Source organism: Ursus arctos, unplaced genomic scaffold (assembly GCF_023065955.2).
Source record: "Ursus arctos isolate Adak ecotype North America unplaced genomic scaffold, UrsArc2.0 scaffold_30, whole genome shotgun sequence".
Lineage (NCBI taxonomy): Eukaryota > Metazoa > Chordata > Mammalia > Carnivora > Ursidae > Ursus > Ursus arctos.
This window is the reverse complement of record NW_026622986.1, coordinates 5211340-5230328: the sequence shown is the minus strand read 5'-3', so window position 1 is coordinate 5230328 and position 18989 is coordinate 5211340. Positions and strand designations below refer to the sequence as shown.

At 44.7% G+C, this 18989-nt stretch overlaps 1 protein-coding gene across 28 annotated transcripts in view; it reads right to left on the bottom strand.

Annotated features, from left to right (window-relative positions):
• PARD3 (par-3 family cell polarity regulator) overlaps window positions 1–18989 on the bottom strand; it is a 634782-nt gene that overhangs the window by 168138 nt on the left and 447655 nt on the right. For 3 of the 28 annotated variants that reach the window (XM_048219496.2, XM_048219494.2, XM_048219495.2), the window contains one exon: window positions 1267–18793. The exons of the other annotated variants lie outside the window; for them this stretch is intronic. In XM_048219496.2, the coding sequence (XP_048075453.1) occupies window positions 18763–18793 (31 nt within the window). In that variant the 3' untranslated portion in view covers window positions 1267–18762. Of the gene's footprint in view, window positions 1–1266; window positions 18794–18989 lie in introns of those variants that run through there. 28 annotated transcript variants of the gene reach the window in all.

Here is an 18989-nt window from a genome sequence, read left to right as displayed (position 1 = left end):
CATGTAGCCAGTAACAAGTAAGTGCAAAGCCAGACTTTGGACCCAAGACTCTTCCTACCACACCTAGCCCCTCAAAAACTGGAGGAACCAAAGACGATCGGTCACTCTTATGCTTTTATACTCAGGGCAGCTGGTTAAACCATCTTTGTGGAAATAAATGAGATAAAGCTTGCATTTCCTGCAGCAATGAGGTCCAAAGGACAGTGTTCCCAAATGGAACTTGTCTATGAAGGCCACGACTGTGGACGCAAGGTCAAGAACTTATCTCCAACGCAAGGTCAAGAACTTATCCCCAAGGTCAAGAACTTATCCTTTGGAAAGGATCATAAAAACTACCCGCATACCCACTGCTAGGACACTGCCAATATTTCTAAATACAATGATACTCCGCAAGTCAAAACTGTCTGTTCTGACATATGCAAATACTGCTGCCCAGCAGCAGAAGCATGTCGAACTGTCCAAACCCCATCAGAGGGTAAAGCAGCAAGAATTCACCACATGCATTCATCTTTTATAATAACGCACTCATAGTTTCTGGCCCTGTATATAGATTTTTTTTTTTTTTTTGGTGCCTCAGCCTCCATTTTACAAATAAGAAAAAGACAAGTCACTTCTAACATGTCCTTCCCATACAGGATCTTACATATTTTAGTGACGTTTTAAGAAATCGCTACCGTGATAGCGCACTGATTTGCTCAGCAGTAGATTGTGGCAATGCTGGATGAATCAGGGAAGAGAAGGCTGATTATGAAAAGCAGAAAGCCCCTATTTAGGCAAAAAAAAAAATCTTGGTAATCAACAATGATGAGAACGGAGGCTTAGAAAGGGTACATGACAACTTGATAGTGCTTTTACAAAATGGGATGCAGTTTTAACTTGGCGGAGTGTAGCAGGAGTTCTCTTTAAAAGGAAATTCACAAACTTGAGAACCATTATTTGATTGTGTACAGTTTTCATCAGTGCTAGTCTGATTAGATTTAATAAACTAAATTTGCGTTGCCTGACATCCAGAAAAAAAAGAACTTTTTAAGAAAATATAGCTTCTACTTAACCAAGCCAGAACAGCCTTTAAACATGCGGTGTATGTACCCTTAATGGACAACACACCCTTTTCAGGACTCCCATTAAGTGTCCCTGTAAGTGCACTCTTCCCCTGGCGAAGCCTGCGTTATCTAATCACGGATGCACTGATACCCTGGTAACCTGACACTTCAGGAGTCCTGGAAGGATACGGAACAAAGAAATATTACAACAACCATGAAGAAATTGAACCCAGCACATTATCAATTTTAATTTTATAAGAATCACTGTAAATCCCAAATATCTTAAAAAAACAAAAACAAAACCAAAAACCAAACACCCCCCCTCCAAACATACACACACAAGACCGACCATGGGATCTAGATAGAGAGACTTAAGGGAAAAAAAACAAAAACAAGCAAACACAGTAATCCTTCAAAACACAAGATAAATACATAAATAACTCTGAAATAATATTTATAATCTGTATTTAGAGCCATTCAAGGAAAATGACAGAAGATGAGTAGAAGTGTATCTTAATTATGATGTTAAAGCTTTTCAGGCATCAGCTAGTTCGTGGACTACATGACATATTCTCTGTAGCAAATAAATTCCCTTTGTAAAATGGGGTCAATTCGTAATTACTGCTCTATACAAGACTTTTATAAGGCTTGATACACCTTATTTTTTTCCAACATATACCCACACAGGTACTCAAACCACACAAACCCCGTAACACCGGACATGCAGATGCAAATAACATGCAAAGTATATTTTTTTGTTTCCCCTTTAACTATACTGACTTTATAATACATTATATATATACGTGTATATGTACACGTATATATATAATACATAAAATAAACACACACACACCTAAACATAATAAAAACAACACATAATTCTGATTTTTTCTAAATGCTTAATTTGGCACTGAAATCAGGCATGTCCACTGATGATGATTTTGAGAGTGCCTTTCACACAACTACTTCTACGGATCCTTTCTTTACTACTATACTCCTAATTCTTGCACTGTTCATTTTAATGCATTATTGTTTCATAATACAATACTCCAAATTGCAAATTACATTTGGCTCAAGAAGTGATTATGAAAAATAGTATCACTGCTGCCTTTGCTCGAATAACTCTGATAATAATGAGAGATTGATTGAGCTTTAAGCAGGCCAAGTGATGAGAAGGGTCAATTTGAACATTTCTATTAAGCTTCTTTTGTTAAATCCAACACTTTGCCAGGTCAGAGGCAAATAATCATACCCTACATCTGGTTACCATGGTTTTCCTTTTCCTAAAGCATCAGAACAATTTAGTAAGTGGTACTGCCCCAAAGGCAGTCCCCATAAGAAATGCTAATAAGACCTAAGTCAAAAAACACATCTATTCAAAAGGGCACTTGAAAAAGAGAAGTAAAAGGTAGAAAGATGCTTTACTCTATACCTTTTTTTTCTATTAGGACAAAGAATCAGGAGTATTTAGTACAGGAGATAATCCCAGTAATTTCTGGTGCCATCTGCCTGATACTCAAATTGGCATCCAGGTTGTAAATGCGTCTGCGGCACTGTAAACACATGCACAGTTTAGGAATATCTTTTTTGAGTTGGAAAAATTCACCCTCCATTAAATACGCGCTGCAAATCAAATTTCAAGTTTTAACTACTGAGAGGAGATATTTAGTTATGGGGACAGCGGAAAGGCTCTCAAACATGTACTGTACTTCTGTTTACAGAGCAAAGGGAAGTGACGAAGAAAGAAAATATGAGCATTGATGACTGGGGGAGGGGAGGGGAAGAGACCTTTTGTATAGCTCCTGGAAACTTTGAAAGATTAAAACTTCCCCAAAGATCTCATTATCTGTAAAGTTAAGGTGTCAGTCAGCACTTTTTTCTGTTGATGAGAGCAATTTCTGTTGATTCACATTTCTTACAGAATGCTCTCTACAGAGTAAATTAAGAGGCACCGACTTTCATTTTTTATCTTTTGCATATTCAGATTTAATAGTAGGGAGCTGACACATTTGATAAAGCCCAACAGAAGGCTCTGCGGGGCGGGAGCTGGAGGCCACACCTAATTCTTGCCGCAGAGAAGGGCAAGCAGAGTCCTGCAGAGGCTGTGGGCTGCCCAGGCCTCCCTGCTCACACCTGGGGCCTCCCTGAGTCGCACCATCCTCTCAAGGAACAAAAGCCTCACAGTCACATCCTTGGGGAAAGTCAGTGTTCCCGCAGCAGGCCTCGGTCCTGGTGAGTTTCACACACACAGAAGAGGACCGGGTGACACGGGAAATGGCCATGGCCTTTCTCCAGAAAAGCTCCTTTCCTCTTCTGCGCTCTGATTCACTCCACCGGCACGCACAGCACTGCCTCTTAGCTGTGACTCAAGCGTGGCTCAGAACGCAGCTGGGTAAGTAGGACCTGAAATCTTGGGGTGGCTTCGGCGCTCGAGTGACAAGGCCTCAGAACCAGGAGGCATGTTTACCGTCTCATCTCCAATCAGCACAGCCCCCACGGAACAGGGAACATGAAATGTGACAAACGGCAAACCACCACGTTTTCCCTTATTTGACGAAATAGTTCAACAAGTGCTTAAATATAGAGCTTGTTGATCTGTGCACGGGCCTGGAATTCCTCTCGTCCCAGCTTATTTCCATCTCCTCGCCACAGTCTCGTCTGCACTGCCTGCTGTGTGGTCTGAGGCCCCACCGACTCCCCGGCAGGCGCAAGCCAAAAAGAGGAGCTCTGCGAGAGTGCGCCCTGTTTGTCCAAGAGACCGTCCTGGAACCAGAGCCAATGCCACGGATATCAGTTTAAATTCTCAAGTCTCCCCAGTTACGGTTGCTGTTACGGGAGATCATTATGCTCCTTTTCCTTGGCCGAAGTTTGAAACTGTCTGGCCGAAACCAGTGTGTATAATCACGGGGTATTAGCGAACATCACTTTACCGAGGACAGTATATAACAGAAATAGATACACTTGTACCCCAAAAGATAGAAATAACCCCTACATCCTTTCTAGCAAAGGCACTCAGAAGACTTATCTAGAAACTCATAAACGAATGCAGGCATAAGTAATCTAAGGGAAGAAAAGCCCGTGAGAAAAGAACTTGAATAACACGAGCCGACAGATGCACGACACCTTACAGTTCCAAACAGCTTTCCATACACATTCTTTCACTTAGTTCTTAGAAGAGCATGAGAAGGAGATGTGTGAACGGGAACCGGAGGCTGACGGGTGAAGTGGCAGGGGTGGCGGGGCTGGGTTGGGAAGACAGAGCTTCAAATCCGCGTCCCCAGTTCTTCCTACCACCGAATCCTCTTCTCCCCGAGATTGACCTCAGCCTCTCTGAACGCCTCTCAGGTTCCTCATGCTATTTTATATGCTGGCAGCTCAAGAAGTAAAATGTCTATGTACGACACTGAAATCGTATTAAAAATAAACTGAAAGATCGCCACGTAAGCCTCCCAGATAGACTGCAACATACCTGACCATTTTCAGCGTAATTCTAACTCTTAAGCATCCGCCAAAACGCACGGGGCAGGGCTCCTCCGCGCGGGCTAGTAACTGAAATAAGCCACTCACGGAGTCCAAGGACAGCCTGACACAAGACACGGAAGCGCTGGTAGCTTGTCTGAAGATCAACAACCCAAGTACATGTCACATAGCAGTTGCGACTGGCCAGGGACAATGTTTTTCCAACCTTGGCACTCTTGAAATTTTGGCCCAGACAATCCTGTGCAGGGGTGGGCGCGGAGGGGGCTGTCTCGTGCATGCTAGGATGTTCAACAGCGTCTGTAGCCTCTAACTGTACCTGCCGCCAGCACCCCTCCCCGCAGGTGACGACCAAACAAGTCATCAGACACCGCTAGAAGTCTAAGGGGCAAAACCCTGGGGCTGAGGACCACTGGGCTAGGGTTTCAGATGAGCAACTGAGTTCAATGCGATATCTTCATTATTTACAAAAAACAAGAAGAGGCTCACAGGATAGTAAAAGGTCTGTCCTCACCCCACAATGCCCCATTTATTTCAGGACCACTTCCTAAACACTAAAGAAGGAAGCCTCCTTCTCCTGAGACGGTTAAGATTGAATGAGGGTGACCCTCTAAGTCCCAGAAAGCAAGATCTAGCACGCTGTAACCCCATAATACACTTGCGGGATGTACCCATAAAACCAGTTAGGTTAAAAAGGCACCAGGGTCAGTATAATCAACATTAGGGCACTGATTAAGAGCTTGTATTCCAAAATCAGAAAGACGTAAGTTATTTGGTGTACGACAATTGGCACTATTAAATAATAAAAATACTATCCATAAACAAATAGTAGCAAAGATTAAATGCAATCATGTTTTAAAGCATGTAACACCCTGTGGGCAGAAATCACCACTCAATAAATAATATACATGATTTTCTAACAAAAATATCTATATATTCGTTCCTTCCTCCATGTCGACATAGCTCCTGTAGGATAAGTCAGGAAGACCATGACCATTTCAAATGGTAGATACAGCAAGGTTTTCCAGTCTTTGTGGCCCACTCCCTGTCTTTCCGGTTAAGCCAAAAGGATCTGGCCAGTCATGGCTGGTCTTGGCCAGCACAGTAGACGAGGGTGAACAACAGCCCAGTGCTATAAAGCAGCTGCGATTTCAGAGGCCTGAGGCCACCTGCCTTCAGAAACAGTGACTCAGAAAGGTCGCTCCCAGGAGCAGACATTCCCTAGCAGGTGCTGCTGGCTGCTGCCAGTATCCACTCTCCTTGTCCTCCTTAGAAATGGAACCCCAATTTGGTAGGACAGGAAATGTGCCTACTTGAGATAAAATTACTTTCCCCAGGCTCCTTTGAGGACAGGAACAGAAGACAGTAGGAGACAGTTAAGGGTGTAAACCCTGGAGCCACATTTCTGGGTCAAAATCCCAGCTTTGCCTTACTAGCCATGTGACACACGGCCACAAGACTCATACTCTGCTTGGACAACTTACTTAACCTCTCTGAGCCTCGACTTCCTCTTTAGTAAAATGCAACCCCCCTCACGGGTTTATATTGAGAATGAAATGAATTACACATGCACTCTGCACTGACTGACACAAATAAGCTCTCGATAAATATTAACTAGTTTATCATTACTGTTACTGTTAAATTCTGGCTCACAGAAATTGGTATGGAACTTCTGGGAATGATCTGTGGAAAGGGGGTCGATGCCACTGATCCTCTTTCCCCCTTCCTGCTTCCTCTTGCCTAGAATTCTGACAAGATGGCTAGAGCTGTAACCATGAAGTAACCACCAGGGTAGAAATACATGTTTAAGACACTCGTGTTCATCGTGACATTAATTCGCACAAGCTAAAAGGTGGGTGCCAACTAAGTGTCTGTCGATGGATGAATGGATAAACAAAATCTGTGATATATTTACAGTGGAATATTATTCAGCCTTAAAAAGGAAGGAAATCCTGTCATGTGCTACAACATGGGTGGATCTGGAGGACACTATGCTAAGTGAAATACACCAGGGACAAAAAGATAAATACCATAAATACTGTATGATTCCACTTATATGAAGTATCTAGAATAGTCAAATTCAGAGAGACAGAAAATAGAATGGTGGCTGTTACAGGCGGGGGCGGGGTAAATGGGTTTGGTGTTTAAAGGACAGAGCTTCAGTTGTGTGAGATGAAGAGAGTTCTGGGGGCAAATGGCAGTGATGGTCACACGGCAATGTGAATGTTAATGCCCCTGAGCACTTAAAAATGGTTAAGATGCTAAACATTATGGCTACTTTACCACAATTAAAAAAAATAAAGAAAAATGTAGTATGGGTGGCTGAATAAACAGGAGGGGGTGACACTGCTGACACTCTGGGTCCAGCATACAAGCCTTGGAGTGCCAATCCGCAGACTTCTTTTAAATTAGAGACAAATAAGCCTTGTCTCGTTTAAAGGACAGTTCCTTGGGTCTGTGCTGCAACCAAACCAATAAAGCAAGAGGAGATAAGAAAGCAAGAAGGAGAGTTCCTTTCATGTATTCGGCTTTCCAAACAGAAAAGGAAAATACATCCTTTGCAGCATCTTCGTAAATGATCCCACCCTCCCATCAATACCCCACAATTGAGCCCCACAGTTCCCAGCAACTAATTTGCTCTTCAAGATGTCACCCTCATGGTCAACCCAGGGTGGCCAACAGGGGGCGGGAGGGAGCCAGCAGCCTTCCAAGAGCGTAAGAGCAAAATTAATGGAGACAACTGAAGAAAGCCGCCCACGCGAAGCCTCATTGTGTTAGGCCAACACTGCTGTTCCAGCTGAAAGACTTTCAGCACAAAACCAAGAAGAAAGCAACATTCCATGAGTCAGAAATGATTTTCATTTTCTCCTCATTGTCCTGATGCTATTTGGATATTCTATGGTTGGTGACTAGAGACTCCGTCACACGCTTTCTATTACCTTGGCTGCTCCTAAGTGTTTCCCTCTCACTTAGATGGCTGCCCGTCAGCCGCACGTATACACAGATAGAGGACACTTCTGAAGGAAAAGGGGTTTTCCCATGGCTGACCAGACCACCTGGAAATAGTATAAAAATTCTGCTTTACTGAATCACCTAACTTCCATCTCGCAAGAAAAATAACATTGAAAGGAATTTTGCCAGACTCCACAGATAGGGTCTACTCTAAGAGTAAAAGCACAGAATTTTGACAGTAAAGATAATAAGACCCGTATGGATAAAACTATATCTAAATATGGACCTTTCCAAACAAGAATTCCATAGGGAAAATGTTATACACATTTTTTCTATTTGTTCATGAAAATTGAGAAGGCAAATCTAAAATCTTAGTAGTAAACTATTTAAAGACTGTAATGGTATCTATGACCAAACAACGGCTAACCAGTTACATTTTCTACTTTTTAAAAAAGTAATACTTAGTTTATAATATTTTATTATTAAAAATATAAAGGAAATCAAAATCGTGTCACAGCAGGAAATACACATAATTCTATACTTTCATGGGAAATATATTCCCAGGAAGAAATCTAGTTGAAATGTTTTTGAATGCAACAATGACTATAAAGTGCATAATATACAGAATGATTCATGATATTAAAAATGCCTGTAAAAAATAATAAAAAGTTTTTTTAAAATGATGCAGATAGGCAGAGCACAGCCAGGAACCCTTCAGAAAGGGCAACAAACTAAAAATAATGGGCACACGCTTAATATACCAATTTCAATAGTTTATATAAAGCACTAATAGCTTGGATATATCCCAAACTTTATATCCCCTTGGATAGAACATAAAAGATGAACACTGTTGCCTTGAAACACAAAGATATCTGTAAATGGTAAATCAGTTTCTTTCTTTCTTTCTTTCTTTCTTTTTTAAAGAAGCCACGGGAATGGGAGTACTCATGAATCCGGAGAAAATAGGTCCTGAGAAACAGAGTCTGAGAATATACGCAAGTATAGAGTGAGGGCTCCTGCTTATGTCTTACAATGGTTAAATGTCACAATTAAAAAAAAAGGGGGGGCTTTCAAAAAAGGTAATTTTAAAGTTGGCACTTTGAGGAAGGAAGCTATTTATCTGACCTAAGTACTTTTATTGTTTTGTAAACATGAGAGAAAATTGGAACCAAGGTCCTATTATAATTTAGAGCAGCTGATGTCATCAGGATCCACATTCACTCTGGTCACATGCTCAGCAGTAACACACCTGCCAACACACGGGAGGAAAGACAAAACAGAGAGTGGGAATGAGAAATTCTCTCACTGATCCCGTCGTCAACAAAACCAATCATTAAAGCTGCTTCTCTTCCCACTTATATTTTGGCAACAATTTACCCAAAAAAAATTAATCCCTCATATTCTAATTTCTGTAATTCTTTGTGAAAATCTGCAACTGGGATTAATACGTCACTTAAAATTTCTATTGCTCAAAAATATAGAAATCTGGCACAGGTTTCTGGGTTTATGTAGAGAGTGCTGGAAAAAAAAGAGTTTTCCTTCTTACAACAGGAATTAATACATCGTATCCTTAACTTGGAACAAGCATTAGCCTCAAGAGCTTCTGTCTGTACTGGCACCCTACAGAAACAGTGAGGTAGATGCGTAAAATGGGGAACCACTCCAAACTGGTGAGTGACACGTGCTGCTCTACTGATGCTAGTAATTCCCTGCAGCCAGGGCTGCGAGTCCATTTGACTGCTCGGCAGAAACGCGGCTGACCACATCCTTCTAATTAATAAAAGACACACTCTTGCCTTGGCTTTAATGATCATAATCTTCTGGTTTTCCACCTGTAGCAGCCTCTCCTCAGTCACCAAAACCTTCCACCACCCCACTCCCCACCCTAAGCTGCCCCCCAATATTTGAAGGGTCCCCAGAACTCTGGCCTTTACCCGCTCCTCCTCCCCTGCACACACGTGTCCCAGACAACCGCTCCACGAATGGTTCCAAATGTCCCCTTTTCTGTCTTTGACGTCCAAATCTCTACAAGCCTCTCCTTCTCATCTTCTCCCTGGCGACCTCCACGGGGTGTGTCACAGACAAGCACCAGTCAGATTCAACAGATAGGACGTTCCTCCAGGGTTTCCGCCTCAGCGTCACCACTGTGATCTAGTCCTCAGGCCAAAACCGTAGAAATTACTTCTTACTCTTTTTTCTCTCATTTTTTACATCAATCGAATCACCAAGTCCCCTAGATGTCTCCTGAAAAATACGTATCCTATCTCTGTCCCACCCCCATGGCTGGCCACAATTTTTACAACAGCCGCCCAGAATTCCTGGCACGCGCTCTGGGCCAGCTCCCTAGTTCACTCCACACACCGCAGCTACAGTGCTCCTTGAATTTTCTAAAAAATGCAAATGTATCAAGCCATTCTCTTGAACGGCTTCCCCTTCTTCTTAGCATCAGGTGCAAACTATATCATGAGTCCTTTATGAGAGGCCACCTGCCTCCCTAATGGCTCATTCCCCAACCCCACCAAACCTACAGGATTTCCACCACCTAAACAGTATTTTTCAATTGTGTGTTACAACCCGTTAAAGATGTAAAATCGACTTGGTAGGACTCACCTAGTGTTTTCAAAAAAGTGAGTTACAGCATAATAATAGGAACATCAAGAGCAGCTCACATTTACATAGTGCTTTCTTTCTTTGTACCCGGAGGGGTTCTCAGCTGCCTGGTACACACGTACTCATTTTAGCTTCCACACAATGGGGTGAAGCAGGTAGCATTATAATCCATACTTCACAAGGGAGAAAAGTAAAGCACAAAGAGGTTCATTAACTTGCTCCGAACACAAGGCTGGTGCGTGTACAGCGGGACTTGGACCCAGGTGACCTCACCGCAGAGCCCACTCGACTCGGCCACCTCTCAGCAAGGACATCGGAGCGTGGTGCGTGGAGGAGGGGCAAGCAGCACGCTGTGCAATGTTTGTTTCAGGGACTTGTGTGGGTAGGTCCACCGGCTTGCCAGGAGCCATGTATTTCCTACTGAGGACCACTATCCAGAGTCTGAATGCCACTCACGCAAAATACTCCTTTCCCCCCAAAAGCCCCTTGAAAAAGAGAAAACATCTTTTGGATCTCTGTTTTAATGTCTTCTTCTGGAGGGAGGTGACTCTGACGCCTAGTGTGGGCCACGTGCACCTGCTCTAAGTTCTCCAGCCCCTCCAAAGGGCCACTGGGGCGGGGCCTGTCTTCTCGCAGTGATACCCAAATCCCTGGCCCCGGGTCCAGTGCCCAGCAGACAGCAGGCCCCTGGCAAACACGGTGAATGTATACATTAATGGTTTGACCTCAAAATTACTAAGAAATTCTACACACCCCATAACCAGCCTTGGGAAAACTCCACTCGCTTCACCATTAGAAACTGTTTTTGCCAGGTGAGTAGTACCATGCTCAGAAGTCACTGCCCTGCCCAGTTATTCTTTGCACAAGGCATGTGGATGCCTGTTTTTCTGTGCCTGCCTCAGAGTCCATGCAGCTCCAGCTGGCGGGGTGAGACAGGAGTGGATACGGTCAGAAATGAAGCCGTTCCCTGGAGCAGTGATCCGGGCCAGGAGCCCACACCTGGCCCCCACCAGGAACATGGCCCTTCCTGCCAGAAGTACCCATCAAGGAAATGCAAAGCATCAGGCTACACTTCACAGGCTGCAGACTTCCTTGGCTCTAGAGCTGCGGCTCTCACCAGCCAATTTGCAAAGGAGCAGTGAAAGTTAATCTTTAATAGGATACTTATCATTAAGTGCTGAAGTATGATTGTCCATCAGGAGACTTACTGCTCGTTTGCAAATATACATACCTGAATGTTGAGACGCCACAAGCCAAATTCATTTGAGGGCAATCGCCCTTCCCCCAGTGTGGCTAGGACAACTCAGGGGTGTAGCAGACAACGTCCTGCATAAATGATCATCAATGCTTTGCCACTGTGCTCTAAGCATCTGGATGTTGCTATGATCTAGAAAGTTCATCCAGGAAAAATGTCCATCCTGTTGGAATACCTATCTTACAGTGGGTCCAAAGTTTACTTTCTTAAAACTTCCAGAATCAGCATGTACCATGATTCAATTGATGCTATCATTTCCTCAATTAAAAAAATGTTTTAACACTATGCCCTAAAAAGATAAAATAAAAAAGAAACCTGAAATTCTAGGAATTCTGAGGTAAACTTGGGATGCGTTCCTAATGACTAAAGCAGCTATAAAAGCAGGAATTAGATAAAAGATTATTTCCCTGCAAGCAGCAGTGGCAATTTGCTGAGGCCAGGTACGAGGATCCAGACAGACACGATGAGCAGAGACGCCAGAGAGGCAGGCAGCCCCGAGCCCCACTAGTCTTCCCAAGGCAGAGCCCTAAAGGCGGAGCCGCGGTCTCTGTGGCACACCCAGGGATCGGCAGGACTGCTGATCCCCGTGGCACTGACAGGGCATGGCTGAAAACTACAGGAAGACAGGGAACATCAGAAGATTCACAGAGGAAATAAAGACCGCGAACACACATGGCCTCAGGACCGTTTTAACAGTGGAAAAAGCAAGCACTGTAGTCGAGCAAGATCTGAGATACAAGAAGGTACACAGTAAGGGGAAAAAAAGGTATAAAAACAGGAAAGGACTTAAAGCATTTATAGGACTATATGGCCGTCTTGAAAGAAGAGAGCAGACATAAAGCTAACCTTTTTTTTCTTTTTTTAAATCATCACCAGCATTCAGGGTAGTGTATAGACAGATCTGAGGGTCAGGTGTGGGGGAAGGGACATGGCAATTAGTAATTTTTTCCTATTAACATATAATGTATTATTTGTTTCAGGGGTACAGGTCTGTGATTCATCAGTCTTACACAACACCCAGCGCTCACCACAACACATACCCTCCCCAATGTCCATCATCCAGCCTCTCCATCCCTCCCACCCCCCTCCACTCCAGCAACCCTCAGTTGGCAATTAGTAATTTTTAAATTAACAATAAAATTCCTGAGTCCTTAACAATTATTTTGGGAGAGAAAGGACCCCAGACAGAGGATGCTAAGAAATCCAATAGGAACAAAACTGGAAAGTCTGGTTCAAAAGATACTAACTTCCGTACGTCCCAGCTAGCAATGGGGAGCTCTCATTTTTCACAGCATACAATTGCATTGCTACTTCATGTGATTGACCGCTAGCCATCTTGGCTCCCACACAGGTGTCAGGGCAGCACAACGCATTGGAAGAGGCTAAGAAGGTTCAGTTGGTCCAGCAGAATGGGTAGGAACATGGCCTTAGGGGTGGACCAGTATTCAAATTCAGTGTGGCTCTCCCACTGGACCCCGCGTGACCTTGGCCATCAGTATCCCCTGAACCTTTGCGTTCACTTTATCTTTAACAAGTGATTAAAAAGAGCACCTACCCTACAGGGTTATGAAGATTAAATGGGTCATTGAAATAATGTTCTTAGTGGACTGTCCACCAACATCACCACTCAACGAATGCTAAGTGCTTGCCAGAGTACTGGTAGAAGTACGATCCATGAAGGATGCTTTCTCTCTTTAGGGAAGTCCTCGTGACCAGCATGTTACCCAACGACATCAGAAACGGGTGCCAATAGGTGATAACAGATAATGAGCTAAGTTACTGGGAGAGTAGAACCAGAGAGCCCTTAATACAGAGAGTAGGGATATTACGCAGTTAGTGTCAGTTCAGTTCATTTCAAAGTCCCTGTTCCTGTGTTTGGACAGAGAAGGTAAACTTGCTCTTTTATTCTCTTTTTTTTAAGGACTGAAATTGTTACATAAACCAGAAAGAGACAGTCTTTTTAACACAGAAGAGATGTAAGTTATAGTATTATATAATACATAAATATTAAATATGGTTATGAAGGAGAAACTAAGGAGGTGCGGTTGTCTCCAGCCCCAAGTTACGTCTCATTGCAGAATCAGGAATACCCCAGGCCTCAGGAGGCTGGGCCGCAGGTGCTCAGCTAAGTGTCCTCCCCTCCGGGTGGTGGGGAAAGGAGAAAAGCCAGCGCGCCATCTGTGGCTGGTGGCACCTGGAGAGGACCAGGCTGTAAAGGGCTGTGGGTGTGGTCTTCAGAAGGGAGGGGGCGTTTCAGCAGCTCATTCTCTGCCGCTCAGGAAGCTTGTGAAGAGGAAAACCAGGTTTCTGACTTTTAGGGACAGAATCTGACACCATCTCTTGACCCAACATTTTAAGGCTCAGGAAGGCATCACTAGGGCAATTTCAATATTTACTCCTTGCTTGAACCTGTGACCACTCCATGATACAACCCAAAGCCTGAAGGCTGGGGACTGCTTGGCATGAAGGATTTAATTTGGAAATTGTATCTTTTTTAAAAAGTCTGATGTAATGGAGAATACTTAAATCATTTATGGCTACTAAGAGCAGGGAAAACGGTAACTTGAACAATAAACCAAAGGACGTGATGTAGACCTATGGAGCGTGAAAAAGCCCGTTCTCTGGGGACTGTCCTGTTCAGTCACAGACAGGCTTTGGAAGTGACATCATCTTCCAAAGATGGGAGCAAACACTAGCACTGCCCGGGTGGGATAGCTTGTCATAAATTACAAAATTACTCCAGGTACAAATGCCTCACCTACACGTCACCACTTACTCTGGGCACTTGATTTATTTATTCATTCATTCAACAAACACATCTGAGTCTGGATTTCAGCAGCAGCAGATCCTGAGACAAGGATTCGGGCAGTGGTTTAATGGAATGATAGGGGAGTGCAGACATGATGGGGGTGAGGGGTGGAAAGGCAGCCCAAAAGGAGTGTTCTCAAGCCCATTGCCACTGTGGCCAAGGGGAGCTCACTCCCGCAGGCAAACTCTGGGAGCAGGGAAGGAGGGGCTGCACAGCCTCTCCCCCCGGGGGGTGCACAGGAATCTCTAGGGCTCCTAAGCTTCGGGTTCTGATGTTAGTAGGTCTGGGGTAGGGCCTAGGATTCTGCACATCTGACAGGCTCCCAGGTCCTGCTGTGCTCCAGGTCTGAGGACCAACTTTCAGGACAAAGGGCGTAGACTTAACACCTGAGCATTAGAACCCTCTGGGCCGCAGGGACGGGAGTACTTTTACAGTGACTTTCTGGAGTCCTTGGTTGCCAACTGCTCTGAGGACGTGTTACGGCGAGGCACTGGTGGCAGTCCTACATAGAGAACAGAGTTTCCTTCCACAGCCTGAGAGGTCTCAGGCACAGAGGCAGAGACTGGCCGCTGGAAGCTGGAGGATGTGCTGAAGGCATACGGGCGTCCAGACCTCTGTTACACTTACTGGGCCCTGACAACGCACCAGGCAGGAGCCAAGGTTAAGGATCCCTGCCACTGTCAACCCATCATTAAACCAAGTGTGATACATCATATGTTAGGCAGTGGTAAGTGCAGAGGAGAAAAGTAATGCCAAAAAGTGGGGTGGGAGGTGTCCTGGTGGGAGGGAACGCTATTTGATGAGGCTGGAGTCACCCCAAAAAGCTGACACTCATGAACCTGTGGGTATCTGAGAACAGATGATTCCAGGTGGAGAGCTGAGCAAAGACAAAGGCTCTAGTGGGCCTGGCAGGTGAGGGAGGAGAGGCCAATGCAGCCGGAGTGAGTTCACGAAGGCAGGAGGAGAAGGAATGAGGTCAGAGGGGTGGGGGTAGGAGGCAAGTCCCATAGGTGACTCAAGGGTTTTGACCTTTCCTCGGAATGACTTGGAAGGCTGCTGGGGGTTGAGCAGAGGAGGGAAATGACGTGACTTCCAGCTGCAGTGTTGAGAACGTACCGCACGGAAGCAAGGGGGACGCAGGAAGACTGGTTGGAGGATTACTGCCGAAATCCAGGAGATGGAGGATGGGGGTGCAAAGTACCTGGGCTTCGTAGGAATTATAAACCAAATGCAGCTTTGCTTTTGTACATCAATAAGCTGGATGTGGAATGTAAGGAAAACGTAAGAGTCAAGGATTACTTGAAGGTTTTGGACCTGACCAACTGAAAAAAGAACGGAGCTGCTATTATCTAAGAAGGGAAGAAATAAGGGCACCGGGATGGCTCAGGTCATGATCCTGGAGTCCTGAGATTGAGCCCCGCATCTGGCTCCCTACTCAGCAGGGAGTCTGCTTCTCCCTGTCTCCTTCCTAGCTCATACGCACGCACACACACACGCGCACACACACACACACACACACTCTCTCTCTCAAATAAATAAAATCTTTTTTTAAAAAAAGGGAAGCAATATTGAGAATTGAGTTGGAAGCACGCTAAGTGTCGATATTCAACTGAGCACGCAAAGATGACGCAGGCCCGACAAATCGAGAGTTCAAAGAAGACGCCCAGGCAACGAGAGACGTGAATTTGGGAGTCATCTGCCCATAGACTATATTTGGAATCCAGAGGCTGTTTCCTAAGAATATAAAAACTCTGTTACTGAGAAGGGGAGAAGAGAAGAGCACGAAGGACTGAGTTGGGGGCGGGGCTCCAATACTTGGAAGGACGGAGCACGGCACAGAGTTGGCGAAGGACATGGAACTGCCGCGGCCAGAAAGGAAGCAGAGAGCCCGGTGAGGGTGAGCTCATGCCAAGTGCTATGAGCAGACCAAGGCGAGGTGAGGGTGCACAGGGAAGATTCCCCCATGAAGGGGTCCCTGGTGACCTCACAGGAACAGGCTGTGGAGCCCAGGGGGATGAGGCTTCACCAAAGGGGGTTTCAGAGACAACAGGAAAATGGAGACGACAAATAAACAAATTTATCAAAGAGTCTGTTAGGGTGCGTAGGAGAGAAAATGAGGTAGTAGTTGAGAGGGCAAGGAGGTTAGGACAGAAGTCCCTCCTAAGCTGGAGGAAGTAACAACAGAGCGTAGGACAAAGTGAATGATCCAATGCAGAAGGGAATCGCTCCTGATGCTGGGGAGCGACAGGGCTGCTGGAGCCATGGGCCAGAATGGACCAGAGAAGAGAGAACGCATCTAGGGGTCTTGGCCTTACCTTAACGCTCATCCATCCTAAAAACACATAAGTAGAAAGGTTAATGGGAGACATGGTCATTTCACTAGAATATGAAATTTAATCCAATTTTAGTCTTTTGTTTCTAAATTGGCTATTATTAAACAGGTCAGAAGAAAACCATCCAACATTCAATTATGTAAGAGGTCACTTCACCAGGGAATTCTTTAAAAGACTATTGGAAAGATCAAACGTTTACCTTTATATAATAATTTGTGGCTTGATAAAAACCTATTTAGGAATACCAGGTCCTTGGATCCATTATATTTAACGTGAAAGATACAGAATCTCTAATGGTAGCCAATAAAAACATTCAGAAAGAATATTCCCCGTATATGTTGTGCTAAATGTCATTAGCCGGGCCTGTCTTCCAGTACATTTTTCAATGGTGTGACCGTATTTATTTACCCTGTGTTATTAGAGAGTGAATAGTCACTAGCCTTCAATTTTCACATCAATTGCAGAAAAAAGATTCCATTTTCTACACCGTCTGGAATTGAAATTGACTTAGCATCTCAGAACTGTCAAAAATTTCTTTTACGAAAAGGTTTGCTTTACAGAGGCTATGAAGCAGGTGTCATCCTTGACACCGGCATTCTGGATTCATGCCGCGGGTCTGTGGAAAGGCAGCGTACAGAGCGTCGGGAAAGGTCTTAGAAAGGCCTCGCCGTCATGCTCCGTGCTCCTCCGGCCTCCTCGCAGTCAGCTTCCGAGCTGCGGATGTCAGGGGCTCTCTATTTAAAACTGCTAACAAGAAAAAGAATTCGAGAAGAATATGATATCAGCTACCCTCGAACCTGCCTTTGCTAACAGGTCAGTCTGACGCTTATTTTCCTGTGTTAAAAACAGAAACTTCTGTTTCCATTCGAATTAGAAGCAGCATGAATTAAGTCCTCGGGGCTGACACACTTGAAACTTATTCCAAGGGACCCTCCTCGGGTGCGTGCTCACACAACAGGGCTGGTCTCTGTCCAGCTCACAGACCAGACACCAAGAAAATGATGCCCAGTCTCTCCTTTCAAGTTCTCTCTCTCCTATTACAGAGTACTGTGCTTGTCTCTCACACAGACGGGCAGACTGTGCCACGGGTGTATGCTGACGGCACGCCCTGAACCTGCAGCAGCTGAGACCGAGTGCCCCTAAATGTCACCAGGTGAGACCGGTCACGTTCATCCACAGGGCGATCAGGCCTGAGCCATAAAAATCTCCCAGCCCCGCTATTTCAACAAATGAACAGGGTATGGGCGCCTCCTTCCTGAGACACAGGTGAGGGCTGTGGCCTGGCGGAGCTGGCCAGAGTCCCATCCTCACGGGCACACAACCCAGCTCCACAACGCCCTTTATGCAACGGTCGTCTGTCCCAGCATCACATTTATTTGCAAGTACGATACGATTCCAACATTCTAAAGGAATAAAGCTCACGAGATAGAGTCCTGTCTGCAATTCTGAAGACATGAAGAGTGGAGAGGTGGTGAATTAAGGCTTCTTATAAGCAGAAGGCTTCCTCCTAAAGGAAGGATAGGCTGAGACCCACCCGCACATTCAGAGAGCTGTGATGACAACACTTGTGGTCAGGCAGACTCTTTGCAGAAACACTGTTATGAAAGGGTCTGTGCTCTTAAATACCCATGGTCTCAGCAAACCTCAGAATTACTATTTGCTGGAGCATCTCTACTTTTTTCCCAGGAAGGACTTGCTGGGTCAGCCACCCCCAAGCACACACATCTCTTCTCCTAACCCCCATCTTTCGTCTAAACCCTGTAACCTACGAAGGGACTAAACTTTGCTCAAAAGTACCTTGCAAACTGGCCAATTTGTTTATCAACTGGTGGGTGACAGTCCCAACCCACAGGCCTCCCTGCCCTGGGACTACTCCTCTGCCACCTGCCTGTGTCCTGACCACCGTGTCACACAAACCAAACTGGTACGTTACATCGTCTCGAAAGCAGATTCTAACATCGGACTGGTGTGTGCTGATGATTTCTGAATACGCCAGCAGCTAGACTATGGTTTTCCACTATAAAAAAGGGGCTAATAAAAATGATAGGAAAAACCACTTCTCTGCCTTTTCAAGCAGTAATTTAAACCCCCAAGCTCGAAATCAAGATGAAAAAGTTCCAAATTGATTAATATGGAAATTACCAAACCATCGAAACTGCTGATGTCGTAAACAAAATTCGTCAACAGCCACTAAGAATTCATTAAAAGTAAATTTATTGTTTGTTTTAAAAATCAACTGTGCAATATGTGCTTCTCGAGACCTTTCTGAATCTGGTTTGTTGTTCATCTCTTCTCAGGCTTCAGTTTGGCAAGGCTAAATGAGAAACACGGTACAGACACAGAGTTAGTAAGTACAGGTAAGGGAAGCAACAATCATTCCTGTTGGTTACTCTCTCAAAGCCTAAAGAGTGTAATCCAAGCTACAACATTAAGTCTTAAAATCTGATCATGTTCACTGTGTTCTGAAAACTATCATATTCTAGAAGGGAAAAGAGAGCAGTGTATCTGAT